At 45.7% G+C, this 23,794-nt stretch overlaps 1 protein-coding gene across 8 annotated transcripts; it reads right to left on the bottom strand.

The window, feature by feature from the left end:
• Positions 1-1,653: 1,653 nt before the first annotated feature.
• Positions 1,654-23,548, bottom strand: Psph (phosphoserine phosphatase). Of its 8 annotated transcripts, none has more exons than XM_013360036.4 (7): positions 23,262-23,547; positions 6,582-6,642; positions 6,215-6,373; positions 4,968-5,102; positions 4,400-4,545; positions 3,058-3,206; positions 1,654-2,163 (listed from the first exon to the last, which is right to left on the bottom strand). In XM_013360036.4, exons 3-7 carry the CDS (start codon positions 6,352-6,354, stop codon positions 2,056-2,058), a joined length of 678 nt encoding a protein of 225 aa, XP_013215490.1. In that variant the 5' UTR covers positions 6,355-6,373; positions 6,582-6,642; positions 23,262-23,547; the 3' UTR covers positions 1,654-2,055. The 8 variants fall into 8 exon arrangements, with proteins under 8 accessions (XP_013215490.1, XP_040133038.1, XP_021584289.1 ...); XM_040277104.2 differs by having other exon boundaries at positions 6,582-6,798; positions 23,262-23,546; XM_021728614.3 differs by lacking the exon at positions 23,262-23,547 and adding an exon at positions 14,832-14,972.
• Positions 23,549-23,794: the final 246 nt, after the last annotated feature.

The raw sequence follows: 23,794 nt of genomic DNA, 5'->3' as shown, positions 1-23,794 counted from the left end.
GCTAGTTGGACGCCAGTCTCAGCAATGAAATAAAGGGCTGGGGAGTAGCTTAGCTCCAGGGTTCAATTCCCAGTATCAAAACCAAACAAAACCTACAGCCTCCACCCAATAGGAGACAGAGACTGTCAAAGCCTTGACCTGGGGAGAGCGGGCTGGGGAAGGGCGAAGGCACCTGGGCCTGCCTACAGTTTAGAACCAGGACTGATACCGATGACATAACATCTTCGGTTTCATAAACAGTTCTCATAGAGTGAATAAATGGTGTCATGAGAACAGGATACCACAGGACACTGCCGCCATCCTGTGCAGTCACCTAACTCCCAGGAATCCAGAATCAGAAGAGGGAGAGGGTGGCACGTTCTCGCGCTATTCCAAACTCAGCCTCCACAACAAAGACGCGATTGTCCAGACCGCCTTTGGCTTTGCTCAGCTGGCGCCATTAGGGAGGAGGGGCTGCGTGCTCTGCTCGACAAAAGGCTGCAAGTGGGCGTCACGGGACTCCTGGACTCCTCACGCCTACTGAGGCGCTGCCCCGCGGAGGCAGAGCTGGTGGCAGCTCCCGACCCGTGCCGCAGCTTGCTCCCGCACAGGCAGCTCCGCAGCTGGGTGGCTGCAAAGGTGAGGCCACTGCAGAGCGGAGGCCGCGGCAGCCCCCAGGCCTGTAGGCCAGGTCCAGCCCAGAGCTCGCCGCTGGAGCCAGAGGCCAGAACAGCCCAGGCGAGGTGCCAGGGGCGCTCAACGCCTGCGATCGAGCTGCTGTTGGCAAGCCCGCTTCGTGCCGCTCCCACGGAGGTGGCTTTGAGGGCAGCTGCACTCATCTGACTTATCTGGCTACATAATTATTTGATTATATGGCCAAACTTAATTATTTGGTCAAATTCTTCAAGTGACTTCCAATATTCAATCCTGATTGGGGTTAGGGATACAGCGAGGGGTAGAGGCCCGCTCAACCATGCAGACCCAAGTACCACCCTGCTCGGTCGTGCAGGGCCCCCTACCCCCAGTTCCACCGCACTCAGCCGTGCAGGCCCCGGGGTGGACCCAACGGGAGGCAGGGGCTTCTGCCCTCCTCCTCGCTGGCCTCTCCCCTTTCCCAGGTTTCAGCCAGGAAAGGCGCATAATCTCATACTTTCAAAACATTTTCTGCAACGACCCTCTCCTGGCACAGTTCAGAACAAAAGGGAGCCCGATTCTCAGGTCTTTCTTCCCAAGCCACCTACAGACAAAGTTCAGACAGACATGCGGCTACTAGATATTGCTCAGTCGGTGTGGTGCGTGGGAGCGTGCGGAGGTGGGGGGGGGGGGAGGAGCGGACCTTCCCTGGTGAGTCAAAACCTGTTTTCTTTCTTTTCCTTGATATAATTTTCCAACATCTATCTTATAACACCAGTAGTCTTGTTTAAAGCTCCATTGTTGTTTTTTAAGGCCTTTCAGCCCTCCATACATAACCAATCCTAAGAGGTGGGAAAGGGACTTCTCCCTGCTGGGCCAAGGCCTCGCAGGCAGGGGAACGTATGGAACCAGGATGCTGACCAATGCGCTGCACAGACCCCAGGCTCCTCCTTGCCTGCAGACACCCATACACCCATAGTCCTTGAGGCTGGGGTACTGGACTACATAAGAGGCAGAACTAAAGACTCCACAAATATGACCTGGAGGGTGGATAGATTTTTATTTGTACACCAAAGGGGAAAACCAAGGTTCCCGTGAAGCTGCCGAATGGATGCTGCCAGAGGGAAGGTACTTATTTTACCATACACCCTTAAAAGACCTCAAGTAAAATACAGCCAGCAATGTACACAGGGTACACAGGAATTCAGATAATACAACTCTCCAGGTAATTGATGGACATAACAATACTAGAACTAGTTAAAAAAGAAAAAGAAAGCAATCTTCTAGGAGTCCTAACTATAATTTACTTGAACATATAGAAAATCAGTACCGACTTTATATATTAAGTTCTCACGGGCAACTGTAATCAAATAGTGTCAATCTGTGTAACTTGTAAAAATTAATCTGAAGTTGTCACGAGCTATGTAAAAAAAAAAATAGAGATTATTCTTCGAGATCCCCCAAGAGCTCCACAAAATCAGTGATGTACCATCTGGCGTTGTCCTTCACCTGCTGCCTGATCACATTTCCTCCAAATCCAATGAAAACATCCTAAGAAAAAGAAAGGGGGTCATTGTTTAAGCCAACACAGCATCACTCAGGGCAATGTTTGCCTGGAAGAACAAGCTGTCCTGTAAAGCTGAGCATCCTCACCCAGGGACACCAGAGCCTGCCAACCTGGGGCTTGGGAGGAGGCGACCTGCTCCTCACCCTCCTAATCCAAGGCAGACACAGAGGAAGCCAAGCCACATGGAGAGACTGCCTGGGTTCTGAACATCTACCCCACAGCCCTGGGGAATCGCGTGCATGGCTCTCAGGCGGCTGGCCCCACCGCACTGCTTCCTGCTCAGGGTTTAACTCCTCAGAAATAAAACCCCACTAGGCTCATAAAAGGAAGGTACTTCCTTCCCCAGGGCTGCAGGAGGCCTGAAGGGCAGGGAGGCAGTACAGCTGCAAGGGGTCCAGTGCCTTGGGCTGAAGCCAGGCCTCAAAGCACTAGGCTCCCTCATGGTGGCACCAACCACAGACAATGGTCTCAGGTCTGGAAGACAGGAGGCCTGCTCACAAGTCCTCCTGGGCTTGCAAAGCCAGCCAACGGAAAGAGACTGCATGCCTTCTGGCTGTTGGGGTTTCTATTCTTTTTTTTTTTTTTTTTTTTAAAGAGAGAGTGAGAGAGAGAGAATTTTTTAATATTTATTTTTTAGTTCTCGGCGGACACAACATCTTTGTTGGTATGTGGTGCTGAGGATCGAACCCGGGCTGCACGCATGCCAGGCGACCGAGTTACCGCTTGAGCCACATCCCCAGCCCCTGGGGTTTCTATTCTATGGTGGTATCTGGATGTTTGGTTTAATTTCTATTGCAAACCTGATGGAGTTCTGAATCAGCTGTCTAAAACAAAACACAATCTTGAAAAACAAAAACAAGTGTGCCCTCAATACATACAGCAGGAGGACAGGCTTCCATGTCTGTGGCTCCATCTCCAATCATGATTATTTTCTTAAAGTGAAATTTTTCCTTTAGAAATTTAATAACTTTTCCTTTCCCACCAGAATCGGCCGTTGGCTGTGTCTCATCAAAACCTGCATATTCACCTTAAGAGAGCAGAGAAAACATGTTAAGTTCAGAGGCAAGTTACTAGGGCAAGCTTCCTGCACAGATGATGTCCCTGAGAGGCTAAAATGTCCCGGGTAAATTGCAGCCTAGGCTCCAGGTTTCTCCTCAGAATAGATCATCTTGGCCTCTGAGTTATAGACACCTCCGCAGAGGTGTCTCTGTGAGGTCTAAACATGCTGGGTGACCTACTGTATCCTCTAAGGTGCCAGTGTAGGAATTCTAAACACCATAAAATAGTAATGTATTAAACTTGTAATGTTGATATTTAATTGCATTTAAGAGGAAATTCTAACTTACTTTCAATTATTACTATTCTTTTTTTTTTTTTTGGTAGTTGGACACAATACCTTTATTTATTTATTTTTATGTGGTGCTTAGAATCAAACCCAGAGCCTTTCACGAGCTAGACAAGCGCTCAACCACTGAGTCACAACCCCAGCCCCTATTACTATTCTTAATAGAATATCACACTCATTCCCTACCTTTTTCTTTTTTTTTTTTTTACACAATTTTAAAAATTTTTAGTTTATTTATTTTTATGTGGTGCTGAGGATCGAACCCAGTACCTTGCATGTGCTAGGTGAGCACTCTACTGCTGAGCCTGAGCCCCAGCCCCAGCCCCAGCCCCTCATTCCCTACCTTTTTCAATGATCCATCTCTATCTATTGATCCTTTAAAAAAAAGTCATATTAACACAATTGAATGTGATTTGGTTTTAAGACTATCAGCTGCCCCTTGACCCTACTGGAATAATATCGAACCACAGCCATGACTCTGAGAGGACTCACAGAGGGCCAGGAAGTATCCCCAGGGGCTGCTATGGTGCGCTGACCCAGCTAACGAAACTCTCCTTCTGGAGGCTAAATAACTTCAAGCACATAAGAGCACACAGAATGGAAAGGGGACACACAAGAGAGCCCCCACCACCCAGGAGTCAGCGCTTGCTGGATGCAGAGTCTACACAGATGAGCGACGGCGTGGACACTCAAGCTGGACGGAAGATGGCCTGAGTGGTTGCAGAGCAAAAGATGGTAGTCAGTCAGTCAGTCAGTCAAGTCAGTCAAGGAATCACTGATCTTATATTTAACCCTGCTCAGGTCCATCCCCAGATGCTGCCCTGGGCACTCAGCGGCAGAGGGGATGGGACAGGACTCCCTCCCAGGCAGCTTACCATTAAAGTAGAATTTCAGCCTGTTGGCAAAGACATTGGCTGCAGGTATGTTGAGCTTGGCAGCAACGTGCTCTACAATGCTCCGAAAGCCACCAGAGATGAGGAAGACCTGGACGTTCCTCTCCTGCAGGCGACTGACCAGCTCCCTGCAGAGAGAGAACACAAAACACGAACACTGCTCACCACACAGGAAAAGGAAACTAACATATATTTTTTCCTCTGGAATGCATTTGGCCAAAGTAAATCTGATGAGGTATTTTGACTAGGGATTTTTAGGATTTTTAGGATTTTTCTAAATGCATGCAGAAATCAATGGGTGAAGCTTTTCTGCTGTCAGAAACCATTCTACAACTCTATTCCGCCCATGGACCCAGAAAAACACAAGAAAAGAAACAGGTGAGCTCAGGTTCTCCCTGAGGACAGAGGGAGGGAGGGAGGGTGGGCAGACGTTAGTCAGACGAGACACCTAAGGGCCCGAAGAGCAGGGCTCCACAGCGAGCACCACACTCTCAGGAGCGCCAAACACCAGTGCTGTAGGCGGTGCACCCAGCACCAAGGCCGCTCTCACCTGATGCCGGGGGTCAGGTGTGGGGGGTGCTCTGCCAGGAGCCTTTGCACCTGCTCCCTGGAGGGCTGGATCAGTGCCAGGCGCTCAGTGAGTGCAACTCTGAAAGGCACTGCCCCACCCATGGCTCTCCGTGTCCTAGGAGAAAGACCCAACAGTCAGGCCAATCACATCAGCGGTCCTGAAACCCACAAGCCCCGGGTTCTCACAATGCCTGTGGTGAGCAAGGTACTGGCAGGAACCCTGGGACCACAGCGATGCTGTTACTATGGGAGGTGAGGCTTCAGAATAAACCCCTGAGGTTGACTGAGCAGCGCTGGGCCTTGGAGACCACACACCGTGCCTCCACAACCTGCCCTGCAGGCTCTGAGAAGCCATCGTCCTCTTCTAGGCACCTTCCCTGGAAGCCCTGAGTGCCTGTAAACCAAGAAGGGACCAAGGACAAGATATTCTTGACCTGGTGAGGAGCTATGACAGGTGGAGTGGCTGCTGCAGGCAGGTGGGGGTAGGGTTCTGACCCCCCATGAAGCTCACAGATGAGCCTTCCCAAGAACCACCAAGGCCACACTTGCTTATTCATTTATTTCTGGTACTGGGGATTGAACTCAGCGGTACTTAACCACTGAGTCACGACCCCAGCCCCTTTTCTTTTTTGAGACAGTCTCACTAAGTTACTTAGGGCCTTGCTAAGTTGCTGAGGCTGACCTGAAACTTGCCATCCTCCTACCTCAGCCTCCTGAGCTGCTGAGGTGAAAGGTGAATGCCACTGTGCCTAGCTTATGTTTTATTTTTGAGACAGGGCCTTGCTAAGTTGCTCAGGCTGGCCTGAAACTTGCAATGCCTCGGCCACCTGAGTCACTAGGATGACAGATGTGGGCCACCTCACAGGGTAAGGCCACACTTTCAGCCATGACACAGGTGCTGGACCCCGAGGACCTCCCAGGCTGTGTCTTTGGTTGGTCATGGTTGTGGGTGGCTCTCCTGCCCCAGCTCAGAACATAGCTGGCTATGGATTTGCCAGACACAGTGTTCTTATTTTGTGCCATGACACATGTCACCATCATTCACGATGATGAGTGAGTAAGGCACACTATCAGTCAGCTCTCAGGGAGGGCAGGAAATGCTCAGTGCTTGTCCTGCTCTACCCACAACCAAATCCAAGAACGGTGGCTGGGTCCTGGCATTTCTCCCCAGAGAGCTGCGCAGTAACCCTGTCCACCATGCAGACAGTGAGTGAAGACTGTCCCTACATTTCTGACACAGCATCCTCGACGCCGCAGAACCTGGCCAGCTCGTCGATCCCCTCCTCTCTGATCACAGTGCTGTCCACGTCGAAACACACTGCATCAGCTGTGCAGAAAAGCTGCTTCAGTTCTGAGTGGGAGACCATCCTCGGGAGATCTTTCCTCCTGGAAGAGAACAAGCAAGTGTGTTTGAGGACAGAAAGAGGCGCAAGAGGCCGCAGCTGTGCCACAGGCGGCCCATGGTACCCAGGTCAGTGTGGCTCACAACGCACTTCTTACTGACACAGTATAGTACCCTCTGAATCCCAGACTCTAGGGTCACAGAAATGAGCCAAAGCCAAACTCTGGAGCCCAGTTTAGTGAAGGGACGCACCTGCAAATATGACGATGTTGTACCAGTGTCCAGCTTTCCTTCTTTCTGGGGACTGAAGACACTACGGGCACATGGAGAAGCTCTTTAGCCCTGTCTGAGGAACAGGGCTGCAAGAAGGTCAGGACAACAGAAGGAAGGACAGTGGTGCAGAGACTGCTGGAAGCCACAATAGCTAGGCCCCGCCTGGCAGCACACAAGGAGCTCAGGTCACGAGTGCCTTGGGAGAAACCAAGGGTTTGGACTTTAATACTGGGACACTCAGGAGAGAGGTGAGAGGAAGCAGCAGTTGCTGAGGCGGAGGGGCAGTCAAACATGGCCAGACTGAAATCAGTGGGGAAAGGAGAGGGGTTGGGGGGGATGGCCCGTCAGGCACAGTGGTGCCTGTCTGTGATCCCAGAGACTCTGGAGGCCGAGCAAGGAGGGTCGCAAGTTCAAGGCCAGTCTGAGAAACTTAGCAAGACCCTGTTTCAAAATAAAAAATAACAAGGGCTGGGATGTGGCTCAGTGGTTAAACGCCCCTGGGTTCAATCCCCAGTACCGAAAAAATAAGTTGTGAAACTGAAGGAGAATGGAGAGGAGGTGCCTGGGAGGAAGCGAGAGGGGCCCTGCTGTAGAAAAATGATTATACTAGAATCAGGATGAGAGGGATCCTAAAGGCTATCTAGAAGAGCCTCCCATCAGAGACATGTTGTCATGTGTAGAGTCAGCAGATGATGCCAGTGATCTACGCTTAGAACAGACTACACGTCCTCACCAGGCCCAGGCCCTGACACCAACATGCTAAGCTTCCCAAACACCTAGTCTGACTCAATTGTTTAAGTAGAAGTTTAATTAAATTCTGAGTGCTGAATGAGTAAAGTGATAAAATTGTAAATAGTATACTCATTCACATAATCATTTTTAAATTTTCACTTTGGAAAAATTCAACTTCATAAAAAAATAGTATGGATACACAAAAGCCCGTGTATTCATTACCCTGCTTTAATAGCAGAGCTAATCTGGCTCCACCAACTGCCCTACATACTTTCACCTTCCTGCACAATCTCAAAGCAAGTCATTTCATCCAAGAGTATTTTAGGTTACATTCCTAAAAGGCACAAACTCCTTTTAAAACTTTTAAAATTGGGCTGGGGTTGTAGCTCAGCAGTAGAGTGCTCACCTAGCACGTGGGAGGCCCTGGGTTCGATTCCCAGCATCACATAAAATAAATAAATAAAATAAAGGTATAAAAAAGAAACTTTTAAAATTAATACATATCTGTTGTTCAGTGCGACACTTCCACACATGAATATGTCATACCCCAATCAAACCCAGCTCCTCCAGCCACTGCTCCTGCACACACATATAACCCTTCTCAGCCTCCAGTAGTCACTATCCTATATTAGGTCAGTTTGCTCAGCTTCCACATGTGAGAAAAAATGCAGTGCTTGTCTTTCTGTGCTTGGCTTATTTCACTTAGCTCCATATCTTCTAGTTCCATCTGTTTGCTGCACATGACAGTATTTCATTCTTCATGGCTGAATGATGCTCCTTTGGGTATATGAGCCACTCTCTCTCTGTCCCCTCATCCGTTAATGGGCACCTAGGCTGACTCCACATCTTAGCTCTTGTGAATATTGCAGCAATAAACACCAGGTGCAGGCATTTCTTTGGCATACTGGTCTCATTTCCTTTGGTCATATACCCAGAAGAGGGACAGCTGAATCATGTGGTAGATCTATTTTTTCATGGGTTTTTAAATTTGATTTTTTTTTTTTTTTGCAGTACTGGGAATTAAACCAAGGGGCACTTGACCACCGAGCCATATCCCCAGCCCTCTCTATTTTCATTCTCAGGGTAACTTTGATCCTCCAGCCTCTGCCTCCTGAGTAGCTAGGATTACTAGTATGTACTACCACATTCAGCTATTTTTAGTTTTTTGAAGAACTTCCATCCTGTTCTCCATGATGGAAATAATTTACATTCTCACCAGCAGCATATCAGGATTCCTATTTCTCCATATCCTCACCAGCATTTTTTTCCCCAGTGGTACTAAGAAGTGAACTCAGGAGCACTCTACCACTGACTCACATCCCCAGCCCTTTTTTATTTTATTTTGAGACAGGGTCTCACTAAAGAACTTGGAATCCTCCTGCCTCCACTTCCCAAATAGTTGGGATTTCAGGAGTGTGCCACCACACTTGGCTACCAGCATTTATTAATATTATTATTTATAACAGCTGTGTTAATTGGAGTGCAAAGGTATTTCATTGTAGTTTTGATGTGCCTTGCCCTGACAGCTAATGATGCAGCTCTTTTTCAGGACTCAACAAGGAACTGTATTTGTTGGTGCTTGTGCTATTTCTTTTGAGAAGTGCCTATTCTGATCATTTGCCCATTCTTAGCTTGATTAGTTGAACACTCTTTTTTTTTTTTTTTAACACAGTCTTGGCATTTTTACAATGCTACTGTACTGATTAGGATTCATTGCTAAGGAATGGAACCTAAGGCCAGCCCACAGAGTCAAACCAGGGTAAGACGTGCCCATGTCTGAGCGTACTGATCCATTCCCTGCCACTGAACTCCTCATTCCCCATTTAGCTCAGTCCATTCTACCAACATCATTCCCACTGCTCTTCTCCCCTCACAAACACACATACCTTGTGCCCAATAAATAAAAAAGGACTTGTTCCTTAAAATGCCAATTGTTTTATCCTCAATGCCACTGCAAATGCTGCTCCCTGTGCCCAGAATCACACCTTCCCTAAATTCTGACTTATTCTTCAGGGTGAAGACCAAATGACCTTCCCTGTACCATACTATATTCCCCTTTCCCACCAGAGAATTCATATTCCCATTAATCCCCTAGAACTCGAGGTCCTGTTGGGTAATTACCTTTCTATCTTGCACCCAGAACCTGGCTGGTTTAGGTAAATGCTTCACAAGTTAGATGCAGTTGGATCTAAACAGTTATCAGGACTCAACAAGGAACTGAATCTATTATTGTTCTTGATAAAACAATTCCAAATCGGTGAGCTGTTGGCCTGAAGTTGAGATCTCTGACCAGCATGATCTGCCTCATGCCTGTGCCTATGAGGCAGATCAGCACCATGCATTCCAAAGCTGGAGAGAACCTGGAAATTGTCATCTGGGTCTGGTCCCAAGCCTTGCCACAGGAGCCAGGTAAGCACATGCAAGCAAGGAGTTCTAACTTCCTCGTACCTGCTTAGCTGTATCCAAGGTCACTGAGTAACCCAGGTGATAACTAAAGGAACTAAAACTTGGATCTTGAATGCACAGATAGCACAGAAAGGCATCTAAGGTTACAAGGGTTTCAGCTCCCTCTCTGCTTGAGGCTAAGCACTGATAAGAACCTAACTGGACCCAGAGAACTTCTGAAATTCTGGCCAGAGCTCTGCTAGTTGGACAGCACAATGGCTGATGATTCACCACAGGAGAAAAAGGAAGGCTGTGTGTTCCTTGGGAGACCAACAGCTAGAGGAGATTTCACAGACCATCAGTTCCCATTGAGCCAAAGATCCAGGGAGCTCCTTATCCTACTCCTACTCTGCTCAAAGCCCTCATTTGGCTTTGGATGGGCAGAATCAACCCCATTCATATGACATGGCCAGCAGGCTCACTGTAAAAGTCCAGGAAAGAGTCTGTCAGCAGAGAAGCCAGGCAATCCCATTGCACAAGGGCAATGGGCCATAGGTGAGGGAAGAGGAAGACAGAAAGCTGAGGTGAGCTAAATAGGGCAGTCCGAAGAACACTTCATGAACATGCAGAGGCAACGCAGCATGATTCAGAATGGGCAAGACTACTGAGGGTGACTGCCAGGCACCTACAGCCTCAAAGCCAGGGAAAGACAAAGCCAGACAGAGCCAGGCCCCAGGGCCTCACAGAAGACTTAAGAGAGGACAAAAGACAAATAATCACTGCTTATCCTTGAAAAACCAAGTACTTGAGCTTTCTTCAAACCACTAACACCATCCCCAGCTTCCACAAGAACACCAGCCTTTAGTAATCCCAGATCCTTGTGAGACTGAGGTGGAGGATTACAAGTAACAGGCCAGCCTGGGCAACTTAGAGAGACTCTGTCTCAAAATAACAAAAAGAGCTGGGGATGTAATATGGCTCAGTGATTAAACACCCCTGGGTTCAATCCCCAGTACCAAAAAAAGTGGGGCGCTGGGGGGCGCTGGGGTGTAGCATTCTACACTCAGAGATTCAATCCTCATTACCAAGACAAAAAAAAAAAAAAAAAAAAAAAGAACATCAGCCTTGACTGGCAGGAGACCTACATTCCCTCAAGTAATGCAAGGACTGAATCCCTCATCCCCAGCTGAACACTGGTCCTGACTTCTCTCTTAAAATTGTTGACACCCGCCCACTGTGTTGCAATGAGGTCCCCAAGACAGAGAACACAAGGACGTCTGAGACAACCCCTCAACAGATTCTTTCCCTACACCCTTGCCAGGAGGCCAAGCTGTATGACATGACCATAACTCTGCTCAGGCAACACTCCTGCCAGGGCCTGTGCCTGCCACCTTGGGTTACAAGGGTTTCAGCTCCCTCTCTGCTTGATTGACCAGCACAGCAAACTTGATCTCAGATTCCTTTAGCTCTTCCAAACCTGCTCTGCCTCCTTGTTCACTCCCTTGTTCCCTCTTTTCCTTGTCTCCACCAGGAATGACTCACAGTTCATGCATATTCAAAAGTCTATGGGGAGGGTATGCCAAAAACTAACTAAATAAATAAATATTAAAAAAAAAAAAAAAGAAAAAAGTCTTTGGGGGGAGGGCTGGGGTTGTGGCTCAGCAGTAGAGCAGGAGTGAGGCCCTGGGTTCCATCCTCAGCACCACATAAAAATAAGTAAATAACATAAAGGTATTATGTCAACTACAACTAAAAAATATTTTTTAAAAAAGGCTATAGGGGAGAAAATCTGCTGAGTAAGTTGCTTCAAAGTAAATTGTGTACATTAGAATTTCACACAAAGAAAAATCGTTGCTGGGAATGAACTCTGGATCCTCCAATCTGGCTCTTGGGGGAAGGGAGAAGACAGGACTAGGAATTAAAAAAAAAAAAAATCCTGGAGGGAGGAGAAAGTACTGGGGAGTTACACTGGCTGAACTATACTGTTACATACTGTGTGCACGCACGTAGGAATATGTAATAACAAATCCTACTATGTATACAACAATAATGCACCAATAAAAAATGTGGGGGGAAAAAATCCTGATGGAAGGATCTATGATTCAGGCGCAGGCTCAGTCCCAACTAGGGTGCCAGCGTGATCCAATAGATTTAAAACAAAACATAATAGAAAACATGCTGACAAGCCCTTCTTAGGCCTAGCTCCAAAATACAAAAACAGGTTTTCCTTCAGGGCCAGTCTTAGGAGGCCTAATTTTAGATAAGAGGGGAAAAATATCTTCTTTCCCAAACAAACTCTCCCAACTTTTCCATCTAGTGTCTTGCAAGAGGCATCTAAGATCACTCCACCTCCTTCACCTTTTGAGGATCAACCTCTGACCTTCCCCTGTGAAAGGACAGACAGGAACCAGCATGGTGCTAGGAGGTGAAACACAGCAAGAGAGCAAGTATGTTGGGCACTCTGGAAGCAGAGGCAGATTTATGCAGGCCCCTGAGCAGCACACAGTGAATTCTGGAAGCTTTCAAATCAGAGGAGAGGAAAAGACCCTTCCTGCAAGCAGGACAAGCGTCCATCAGTCCCTATTCCAGGGCACCTAAAGCAAACAGGACAACTGGCTAAGAAGCAGGCACTCCTCTGGCAATCCAGATGCTGTGCCCGCCTCCTGGGCAACAGTGAATGGTTGTCTCTTCAGGTACAGGCAACTGCTAATAGAGAGAAGCACCACAGCAACTGACTACATAAGACACAGTGACTCATATCTCTCCAGTGCTGGATTCCCTTTCTGAGGGAAACTGCAAACTTTTTTTTTTTTCTTCTTTTAGTTGTAGTTGGACACAATATCTTTATTCCATTCATTCATTTTTTTTTTTTTAATGTAGTGCAAAGGATCAAACCCAGGGCCCAGCACATGCTAGTCACGTGCTCTACCTCTGAGCCACAACCCCAGCCCCAAACTGCAAACTTCTTTAGGAAGGATCTGTGGGTTCTGCAAGGGCCTAGAAAGAAAGAAGGAAGATGTGTACCTGAAGGTCCAGACACATGACAAGAAAAAGGAGACTGGAACCAGGCATGATGGTGCATGCCTATACATTTATGTGTGTATGTGTGTGTGTGTGTATACATACATATAAACATATGTATACATACATACATATATATAAAAGGGCTGGGATGTTGCTCAGTGGTAAGCACTCCTGAGGTCAATTCCCAGTACAGAAAGAAAGAAAGAAAAAAGAGACTGTGGATCCACTGTCCCTCCTGTTGGGACAGTTACAGGAACAGTTCAGATGCCAAGTTCCCTAAGACCACTCCCCTAGGAGATGCCCTGCTTCTGCCTTCTTCAAGCTCTTCAGAGGAACAAACACTTCTAATGGCTTTGATTCTGCAAGTTTTAAGTAAGATAGAAAAGTGAAGGAAAGGGAAAGAGGATCTGTTGGAAGAAGAAAATGCAAATAAACAAAGAAGTAGACTCCTGACAGGAGTCTAGGCCAGGTGTGAGGGTGCACACCTGTAGTCCTAGCTACTTGGAAAGCTGAGACAGGAGGATTGCAAGTCAGGGGCCAGCCTCAGCAACTTAGTAAGACCTTGTCTCAAAGTAAAAAATAAAAAGGGCTGGGGGTGTGGCTCAGTGGTTAAGTACCCTGAGTTCAATCCCTGGTACCAAAAACAGAAAAAAAGCAGAAAAACCACAGAATGTAATTTCTTATTCACAATACATATCTCTGACACAAGAATTCTATTCAGAATATATAAGGAACTCCTGCAACTCAATAAGACAACCACCTACTAAAAATGAGCAAAAAAGACTTTAACTAGACATTTCAAAAAAGAAAAAATGTAAATAATCTCAAAAGAAGAATGAATAAAACGAAGAGAGACAATGCCATGTGATGATATAGAGCTTCAACACTTATGAATTGCTGGTGAGTTTAGCAACTTCTGAGAAAATCAAACACACACTTACCACAAGTCCCAACAATCCCACTCTTGGAGATGTGTTCAAGAGAAATGAAAACATATTCATAACAGCTTTATTTGGGATCACCCCAAACTAGAAACAACCCATGTGTCCACCAACAGATAAATGGATAAACAAATTGTGGTATATTCTTACAATGGAGCACTACTCAGTAATAAAAAGAATGAATGATACATGCGACAACATAAATGGATATTAAACACACACATACACACACACACACACACACACACTTTTTACAAAAGAAGCCAGACACAAGAGTACGAGCTGTATTATTCCACTCACATGAAACTCTGGAAATACAAATGCTATAATAACAAAGATCAGATCAGCAGGAATAAGAGCCAGTTGGGAAGGAGGCCCTTGTAAGGTTCAGAGAAACTGTCCTGTTGTGGTGATAAGTGTGTATAAATTTGTCAAAATTTATCAAAACGTGCACTTAATCTGGGTGCATTATGTTGCATTAAATTATACATTAATACAACATTGGCTTTAAAAAGTTATTAGGGGTGTCAAATTATTTCAAAATGTTTAAAGTCCTGATTGGTTTGTTTCACTATCATGAAAGTTAACAGGACTATAATCATTATTATACACAAAACCTACCTGGAAATTGTAATAAAATACAGAAATCTTGGATTTTGCTATTTTCTGCCCTGACCCTCTACCAATACCAGACATCAAACATTCAATGAATAACTAAAATATGCAAATCATGTATAAAAATAAAATTTAATGATTTTAAACAAATCTAATGAATGAAAGAGTTGATTAACTCCCAAGGTGAAGCTTTATCTTTATAACAATGTATCTGGTAAGCATTCGTCTAAGATTCTACTTCTTATGGCAGAAGAAAGTCAGACACTTCAAGTTTGGGGGATTTTCCCAATCTTGGGCGGATGGTTCTTCTAGGCGGGATTGCATCATTCATTCATGCAGTTTGGTAATATAACTGTGGAATAAAACAAGTGAAGCCATCCAAAAATAAACTGATGAAAATAAAGCCTTGGGATGCCAGTCAGGGGCCAGCCTCAGAAACTTAGTAAGACCTCTGCCGACTAAGGAAAGTAAGCTAGTCAGAGAGGCCCTGGGGAGAAGGGTCAGACGGCACCTTGGGAAGTCGCGCACTCACCGCGCGCGGCTGCAGCTGCACCTCTCCGGCTGCACGGCCCAGCGGCCCCCACTTCCAGGCGCAGAGACAGGTGACCGGTGCGGGGAGGCAGGGCTCTGACCCAGCCTCACAGACTGCTGATTCGTGGGGCGGCGCAGAGCAGCTCCGCATGTGCTTTCCAGACCGCGGGCGGCAGACCTCAGCTCTGCACCGCCCGGCAGGCCCAGGCCCCGGCCCCGCCCCGGGGAGGGGCTCCCGGTTCGCCCCTCCTCCCTCCTGGCTCCATCCCGCCTTCTTCTGGGCCCCGCCTCTCCTCTGGCCCCGAGGCTGCAGCGCAGACCTGTAGTACTCAGGGGGAGCTTTCCCCTCAGAGCCTGCCACCTGCAGCACCTCCGCTTTGCCAAGGAACGAAAGAGCTCCCCCACTCCCCACTGCCAGGCCACTTGGGACAAGGGCTGCAAAAGAAGCGAGGCACCTCTGCACTGATTTTGCAACTAATGAAGTCCCTCGGGCCCTTTTCTGAAATTCACATTTGGCATTATGTATGCTCTTGTAGGTCCAAAGAATTTTTTTTCCTGGGTGCTGAGATGGAACTCCGGGACATGCCTACCACTAAGCTGCATTCCAGCGCTTTTCATTTTGAGACAAGTTCTCGCCAATTTGCCCAGGCTAGTCTTGAACTTGCGATTCAGCCTCTTCAACAACTACTCTTACAGGTAGAGGTAACTCAGCGGTAGAGTGCTTGCCTGCACGAGGCCATGAGTTTGATTCCCAGGACTTCAAGGGGGGGGGGGCACAAAACTACATGAGTGCCAGAATGAGCCTTCAGGAGCAGAGGTCTGGAGCTAAGCACTGAGTACACCAGGACACAGCCTGAAACCTCTGGTGCTAACCATCGGGCCTCCAGGCTCCCTCTAAGCAGAGAGGATGCAGGCTGAGGCAGGCTACTTGGTTGCAGCATCCTTGCCCTTAGCCATGGAACCCCTCAAAATCAGTTCTATTCAGTAACTAACAAGAGTCCTGATGCTTTTGATCAGCTGCGCTTTTGAAGTTCTACATTCCCAGAGTTCAGTAGTAAAAGAAATGGCTGCAGATTTGGGGCACACCCATTTTAATTTCTCCCAATTCTAGAGGAGATGGTTCTGCTGAAGGATGGAGAGGAAGAAATTCTGATGTCTGTTGTTTTGGTTTTTGTGCTGGGGATTGAACGAAGGACTTCGGGCAGGCCAAGCACATACTGTACCACACCAGCTATATCCCCCATTCTAACGCTTTGAAAGAATGAGATAAAAATATGGGGGAGGGGAAAAGAGGTCTGAAATAACAATCTTGTCAAGAACCTACATATATTGTGTACTAATTTTCAAATAAGTGTAGTAAAGGACACAAGATGGTAAACTCCAAATATCTGTATTTAAGTACAAATGGTAATTGAAAATTCAAGTGGAAAAGAATCTCAAGAATATGAATGACCATAAGTTAATTTATGCTGTTATTCGTATTTTGTAGATCTTTATTTGTTCTTGTGGCAGTGGGTATTGAACCCAGGGCTTTGTGTATGCTAGACAAGTGCCCTACCACTGAGCTTGATTACCAGCCCAGTTGCACTGGCTGGCCTCAAACTTGGGATCCTCCTGCATGGGCCTCCAGAGTATCGGAGGTTACAGGTGTGCCCCACTATACCTGGCTTCACAGATTTTCTCATTCAATAGATTTCAGACAAAATATTTATTTTGAACAAAATCTGTTAGCTACTCAGGGTACTTGGATCCACCTCACATTCGATACCTGTGCTAATACTTTTGGGCATGAGAGGGCAGTGTTGTAGACACAACTCAGTGATGGCACACAAGCAATTAAAAAAAAAAAAAGCTGGGCTGGAGATGAGGTGAGGTGGTTGAGCACTTGCCTGGCATGTGTGAGGCCCTGGGTTCACCTCTGGCACTGTGGGTGGGGGGAGCTGACCAGAAGGAGCTAAGGTGTGGCTATATACACATGTAACAATCCAGCTAGACCAGGCATAACTGTATAATGTGATTAAAATATGCTTCATTGCTGTTCTGACTGGAATAATGTCAAATAGCACACAGAAACCAATAAAATATAGTATAATGAGGCCATAATAAATAATATTAGTACATTCTTCCATAAAGTTTTACTCACAATTGGTTAATAAAAAATACCACAGGTAACATTGCTTTCCTGAAAGGTTTTCTATAGTTTACATTTTTATAAGCTAACGAATTTTCTGATTAATTATATTACAATCATGTCATGCAGTGCTAATAAAATATCCTTCTAAAATACAACCCACTGGAACAGGCACTCTAGAAACCACCAGGATGTGTGTATGCATACAGAAATGGAAATTTGCTTTAAAGAACTGGCTCACAACATAGAGATAAGGTAATCCCAGCTCTGCAGGGTAGCCAGCAGGCTGGAGACCCAGGGAAGCACTGCAGTTCGAATCCAGAGGAATTACACTGCCAGAGTTCCTTTTGGCTGGGAGGTCAGTCTTTGTTGCATTATGGGCTTCAACTGATGAGACTCACATTATGAAAGGCAATCTGCTTTACTCCACGTCTATCTAGTGACTTAAATATTAATACCATTCAAAAACATCCAGGACAATCTCTGACCAAATAGCAGTGCACTGTGACCTAGCCAAGCTAACATAAAATTAGCTATCACAAGCCTACCCTTTGCCTGCCTGGCAGACATGTACAATTTCTTAAATGCAATCTCCAAGCCAAGGTAATAAGAAGGCCATACTTATATCTAATAGAACACAACTGTCCTGTGAGCAACAAAAAACACTAACCCTGTCACCACATGAGAATGCAAAGTCCTCAGTGATATTTACTCTTGGTCTCTCATAACTGAAGCTCCATTATGGAAGGCCGACACTATTAAACACTATGACACAAAATCAACACATCCTATGCAACATGATAAAGAGATGAGAAGGAAACAAAGGTATTTGCTTAATACACACTGCCACAGTTTCAAGCTCAGATGTCCACCAAGAGCACACATGTTAAAGGCTTGGCTACAGCTCAAGCTGCTGCTAGGATGATGAAATCTTTAGGAGGTGAAGCCTAAGGGAAGGAAGTCAGGTCATTGGGCCATGCCCTTGAAGGAGATATTGGTACCTCATCCATCAGGAAGTGATTTTCTTTGCCACTTGCTTCTGGTGCTAGCACAGGTCCAAAGTAATAGAACATAGCAGCCATAGTCTAAAACCTCTGAATTCATGAACCAAAAAACTTTCCTTTTCCTTCTTTTTTTAAATTTTTAATTGTAGATGGCCATAATATCTTTATTTATTTTTATGTGGTGCTGAGGATTGAACGCAGTGCCTCACACATGCAAGGCAGGCACTCTACCACTGAGTTACAGCCCCAGCCCTTCCTTTTCCTTCTTTATAAGTCGTTTTTCTCTGGTGTTTGGTCTCAGTTATGGAAAACTTCCTAACAGGGGGAAAAAAAAAACAACCAAATGGAATTTTTCCTGTGACCATTGCTGACAATGTGACTCAAAAGCATTTAGAATTTGTTTTCAGGATAAATTTGGAGAATTTTGAAGGAGCAGACTAGACAAAGCCTAGATTAACTATAGGCAAAGCTTAAATGGCAGTTCTAGTAATAGCCCAAAAGACCAGAATGATGACAGTAACGTGGGTAGGCTATACCCATGAGGTTTCAGATGAAAATAAGAACTATCAGGAATTTGACTAGAGGTCACCCATGTTACATTCTGGCAAAGGGCTTTTCTGTACATGGTCCATGCCCTGAGACTTCGTGGGAGGCTGAGTTTAAAGATTACAGACTAGTTTATCTTCAGAGAAAATCTCTAGACAGTACAGCATTCAGGCTATGGAATGGGTATTACTGGATGTTTTCAGCCAGATTTAAAGTGAGGATTGGGAAAAAAAAGTCAAAAGAAAATTTTAGAAAATTTGCAATTTGGTTAAAAAAAAAAAAGTGTGACTAGTTGTGACCAAAGAGGGTGGAATTGCTAAAGAGATTAGCAAGATTATAAAGAAGCCAAGTAGTTTGCACTGGGATAACAGGAAAGATGCCTTGAGGGCATCTCAGGAACAGGCAAGACCAGACTCACTGCAAAGTCAGGGATGTAAAAGTGGAATCATTTCAAAGGCATTAATTTAAGGAGTGAGCCCCAGGACACTACTCATACAGGGTGGCCTAGCAAATCACTTCCCCAGGATTGTTTCCTGTGATCAGCTTTCAAGGTGCTCACACTGCTATAGCCATGGTTCAAGGGGTCTCTAGAATGAGTCAGGTCAGCAGCAGACCTTGGCTTGGTCCACATGATGCTAGAAGCATCCACCAGGATTTCAAAGGAAAGCCTGATAGACCAGGCAGTGTGAGGCAGGATCTGAGTTTCTGCCAGCAGCCCCTGAAAGGGCATTGTAGGAAACCATAAGAGTGAGGCCAGAGCTGCAATGGAGATCCCAGGGAGTTACGGATGCCAAGAAGGTGGAATGCCTGCCAAGAGAAGTTGCAGGGAGTAGGCAGAGCTAGCTCAAAAAATGGCCATCTTAGCTGCAATTAGCAAGGCCTAGGGACAGAGCTGCCCAAGTCCTTTGGAGCTCACATCACATCATGTGTGTCCCAGATACCAAACATACACGGAGCTACAGAAATTAACATTGTCCTGCTGAATTTTAGTCTTGCTTTGGTCTGACCCTTCCCTTTTTTTGCCTCATCCCTCCTTTTGGGAATGGAAATGTCTACCCTGTCCTATCAATGAATCTTGGAAGTATGTAAGTTACGTCTTGATTTTTACAGGTTCACAATGAAGGGTTTGCCTTGAGTCTACCAGGAGACTCGGACTTTTGAGCAATGCTAGGACGTTCATACTTTGAAGATTCTCAGAGATGAACTAAACACATTTTGTATTGTGAGATGGATATAAGCCTTTGGAAGTGAAGAAGTATGCTACAGTTTGGAACTTAAATGTCCCCCAAAGACCATGTGTTTTTAAAGGCTTGGTTGCCAGACTGTGGTGCTACTGGAAAGGGGTAGAACATTTAAGAGTTTGCCTAACATTTAGGAGGTGGACCCTAGTGGAAGGAAATTAGATCACTAGCACCAGGGGTGGGGGACATTACCTTGAAGAAATTAGTGAGACCCAGCCCCTCCTCTTTCTCTCTCACTTCCTGACTGCCCTGAGGTGAGCAGCTTTGCTCCAAAACACGCTGCCCCCATAAGGTCAAGGTCCTATCACATGGACCTTGCCATGGGACCAAATGCAACAAGTCAAACAGTCATGGACTGAAACCTCCAAAACTAACCAAAATAAATCTTTTCTCCTAAATTATTTTCTTAGATGTTTTTGTCATAGTAATGAAAAGTTAACAAACACATACATACAAACACATTCATGACAAAACAAGTGTGTTAACCTTTCACTACTGTGACAAATACCTGAAAAAAACAACTTACAGTTGTGAAGATTTATTTTGCCTCACAGTTTTACAGGATTCAGTCCCTGGTGGGCAGGTCCATTGTGTGGGGCCTGAAGCAAGGCAGAACATCGCGGCAGAGGGAGTGGTGGAAGAAAGCTTCCCAGGTCATGGCAGCCTGGAAGCAGAGAGGGGAAGGGCCTGGAGCCCTTCCAGGGCTCACCTCCAGTGACCTACTTCCCACAACTAAGTTCTACCTCTAAGTAGTCCATTCAGGTCTCTATTAATCAATGGATTAATAGGTGGATTAATCCACAGATGAGGTCAGAACCCACATGATCAATCATTGCCTAAAAGTCCCAACTCTGAACCTGGATGCATTGGGGACCATACTTTCAAAACATGAGACTTTGGGGGGGGCAGTCCAGATCCAACTGTACAATAAGAAGAATTAATCATGACAAATATAGGCATCATTTCCATATCTGGTCATGCAGTGATAGATATATTTATAACCAATTTATTCCACGGCCCATTCCATATTCTTTTTGCCCTCAGCAAGCACCTTATCTGACTGTGGTTCTTCATTTGAAGTGGTGTCCTAAAACTTTCTTCCTGAAGGGTGTGGGCCATTAGAAGTTCTGCCTGCATTGGGTCATATTTCCACAGACCAACTAGAGTATAATAAAACATACCGAGGGATGTCCTAAGGAATCACCTGTGTTTTAGATGTACCCTTGTTTTACCTCCATGATGGAGTATCAGTCCAATCTGCCTTCAGTAGTTAGGATAATACACCCTAGCCAGCACAGTAACTCTCCTGTCTATTCTTCAGAGGCATAAAGCTCCAAATGGCTAAATGGCAGTCTTAATTTCCAGTTCAGATGATAATTACCATGTTTCCTATTTGAATCACTCCTTTTTTTTGGAACTAAGACCTCTAGGCAAGCAGAGAATAAGGTCACGGGCACAAGTGGCAAAACTTTTGCCCTTGGGTCACTAGGAGTCACTCCCATTTCTACCCCTTGGTTCCTGGTCCACTGCATCCTGTAGGAGAAGCAGTAAACGTGATCATGGCCAAGAAAAAGTAGACTGTGGAGGGCCATTGCCAAGTAGGAATGACGCATGGAAATTTCCTTGCCAGCATACCCCATGTTAAATTTGCTGTGACATTGCATGTGTCTTTGAGAAAGGTGACCCTGCTCAAGGACCAGGGTGGATCCAGGTTTAAGGTATATCCTGCAGGTTTTAGGAAGTATCCTGGTTTAGGATAATTTGGGTTTAAGGAAGTTCCAGGCTGAAGGTTATTCCTGCTGGGAATGGGGCGTTCCTGCTGCCTGAGTTCCCTTTGAGTTCTCGTGGAATTCCCAAAGTATTTTGTGAATTGGCGGGCAGAACTGGGATTTCCCCAGAACGTGTTTGTGTAGAGGCCGGTGTAAGTTCGGGAATAAAGAATTGCTGTTTGAATCTACAAGGTGTGTGGTGGCTCGTGATTCTGTGCCCAGCCAAGACTGCGGCAGTAGACAGAGGCAATGTCTAAGAACTAAAAGGGAGTATTTGAACAAGGGGATTGAGACAAAGGGAGGAATCAAAGATGGAAGCAGTGTTTAGCTCTCCCCTAATACAACACAATGTGATCTTGAGCTGGTCATTTAACCTTTTAATCATCTTTGCAGTTTGTTTCATTATAACTGATCCATCAACCTCAAAGGATTCTTGTTAGAATCAAATAAGACTGCATGTGAGGGGCTGGGGTTGTGGCTCAGCAGTAGAGCGCTAGCCTAGCCTGTAGGAGGCGCTGGGTTCCATCCTCAACATCACATAAAAATAAATAAAATAAAGGTATGAGTCTGACTACAACTAAAAATATATTTTTTAAAAAAAGACTGCATGTGAGGGTACTAGGAAAGATTCATAGTTAATCACATGGCTACTTGAACACAGAAGTAGCAATTTGCTGAGTACCTTCTGTATCTAGCACAATATAAAGCATGCTACATAGTCAATTTCAATTTTCCAAGGTTACTTATACCTACTTTCATAGACTAGAAAATTAAGTTTTAGGGCTGGGGATATAGCTCAGTTGATAAGAGTGCTTGCCTTGCATGCACAAGGCCCTGGGTTCAATCTCCAGCATCGAAAAAAACAAAACAGAAACATAGAAAATTAAGTTTTAAAATAAGTATGCTGGAAAAGAAATAGAATTCAGACTCAAACTGATCTTAGAATTCTTTTTACTATATTACACTTTCTCATTAGGATTATTGCCTTAAATTTTTACTTTTCATTGAAATTATCCTGAATCAAATGTCTGAACACCTGCTGCCACTTCAATTTCTTCAGTCATGAACCGAATGGATCTGTTCCCATAAGGAAGTTTAAGGTTTAACTGAAAACTTCCAAAAGGCATTCTAAACATTTTTTTGGGGTGTGTGTGTGTGTGTGTGTGCGCGCGCGCGCGCGCGCGCGCGTGCGCGTCCGCCCGCACATGGGATAATCTGAATTGAGGCCAGGGGTGCTTTTTCCATGAGCTAAAGCCCCAGCCCTACCTCCTTTTTTTTTTTTTGAGACAAAGTCTCACAGTGTTCAGGCTGGCTTAGAACTTGCAATCCTGTCTCAGCCTTCCCAGTTTCTAGAATTACAGTCTAAGCCACCACATCCAGTTTAAAATTCTCCGTTCTTTGAAAATGTCAGCACATGAGCTGAGGTTGTGGTTTAGCGGCAGAGAGCTTGCTTCACACATGTGATGCACTGGGTTTGATCCTCAGCACCACTTAAAAATAAAACAAAGATATTGTGTCCACGTATAACTAAAAAATATATATATATATTTTGAAAGTTAGCATACAAGAAACAGTCCTTATTACTGTATTTTGCACCACATAATGAAAAATAACCAATTAACCATAAACCTAATTTGATCCAAACTCTGACAACTGAGACTAGAATGATTAAAGCACATAATAAATGAACTTAAAATTTGAAACTCCAGAGAGCAGGTCTTTCCAACTCCCCTTCTCTACCTGTTAGAAGTTGCCTGAAATTCCAGTCTTCACCTCTGCTCACGGGTTAAGTTTGTCTCCCTGTGCATCTTCACCAGCAGATGAAGAACTGTCTGCAGAACCAATCACTAGCCTCCTACTTTGCAGCATTATTTCTCAAACTTATATAGATGGCTTTGTTATTCTAATTTCACAAACCCACCTAAAAACATCATATACTGGCCTACTCGCTGCAGCCTATATAACAGAGGACTGAGAACAACTTAAGTGTCAGCAAGAAGATTGGCTCATTATGTCATCTCGTCCCCCCAACCCCACCCTGGTTTTGGGAATCCAACCCCAAGCCCAGGTCGCGCAGAGGCCCAGCCACGCCCGTCCGCGCGCGGCACCTGCAGGCCCTGCCCGCCTACGTTCTCAGGTCTCGGGTCCGCCCAGGTGGACCCCAGGCCCCGCACTCCCTGAACCGCCACAGGCCCAGAGCACAGGCCCCGAGAAGCCCAGCTCCTCCCGAAAGCAACCGCGCTGGGCCAGGGCGCGAGGGCGGGTCCGCAGGC

Source organism: Ictidomys tridecemlineatus, chromosome 10, assembly GCF_052094955.1.
Source record: "Ictidomys tridecemlineatus isolate mIctTri1 chromosome 10, mIctTri1.hap1, whole genome shotgun sequence".
In the NCBI taxonomy this organism is placed as follows: Eukaryota; Metazoa; Chordata; class Mammalia; order Rodentia; family Sciuridae; genus Ictidomys; species Ictidomys tridecemlineatus.
Note: the sequence above shows the minus strand (reverse complement) of the source record. Positions and strands in the feature narration are given on the sequence as shown.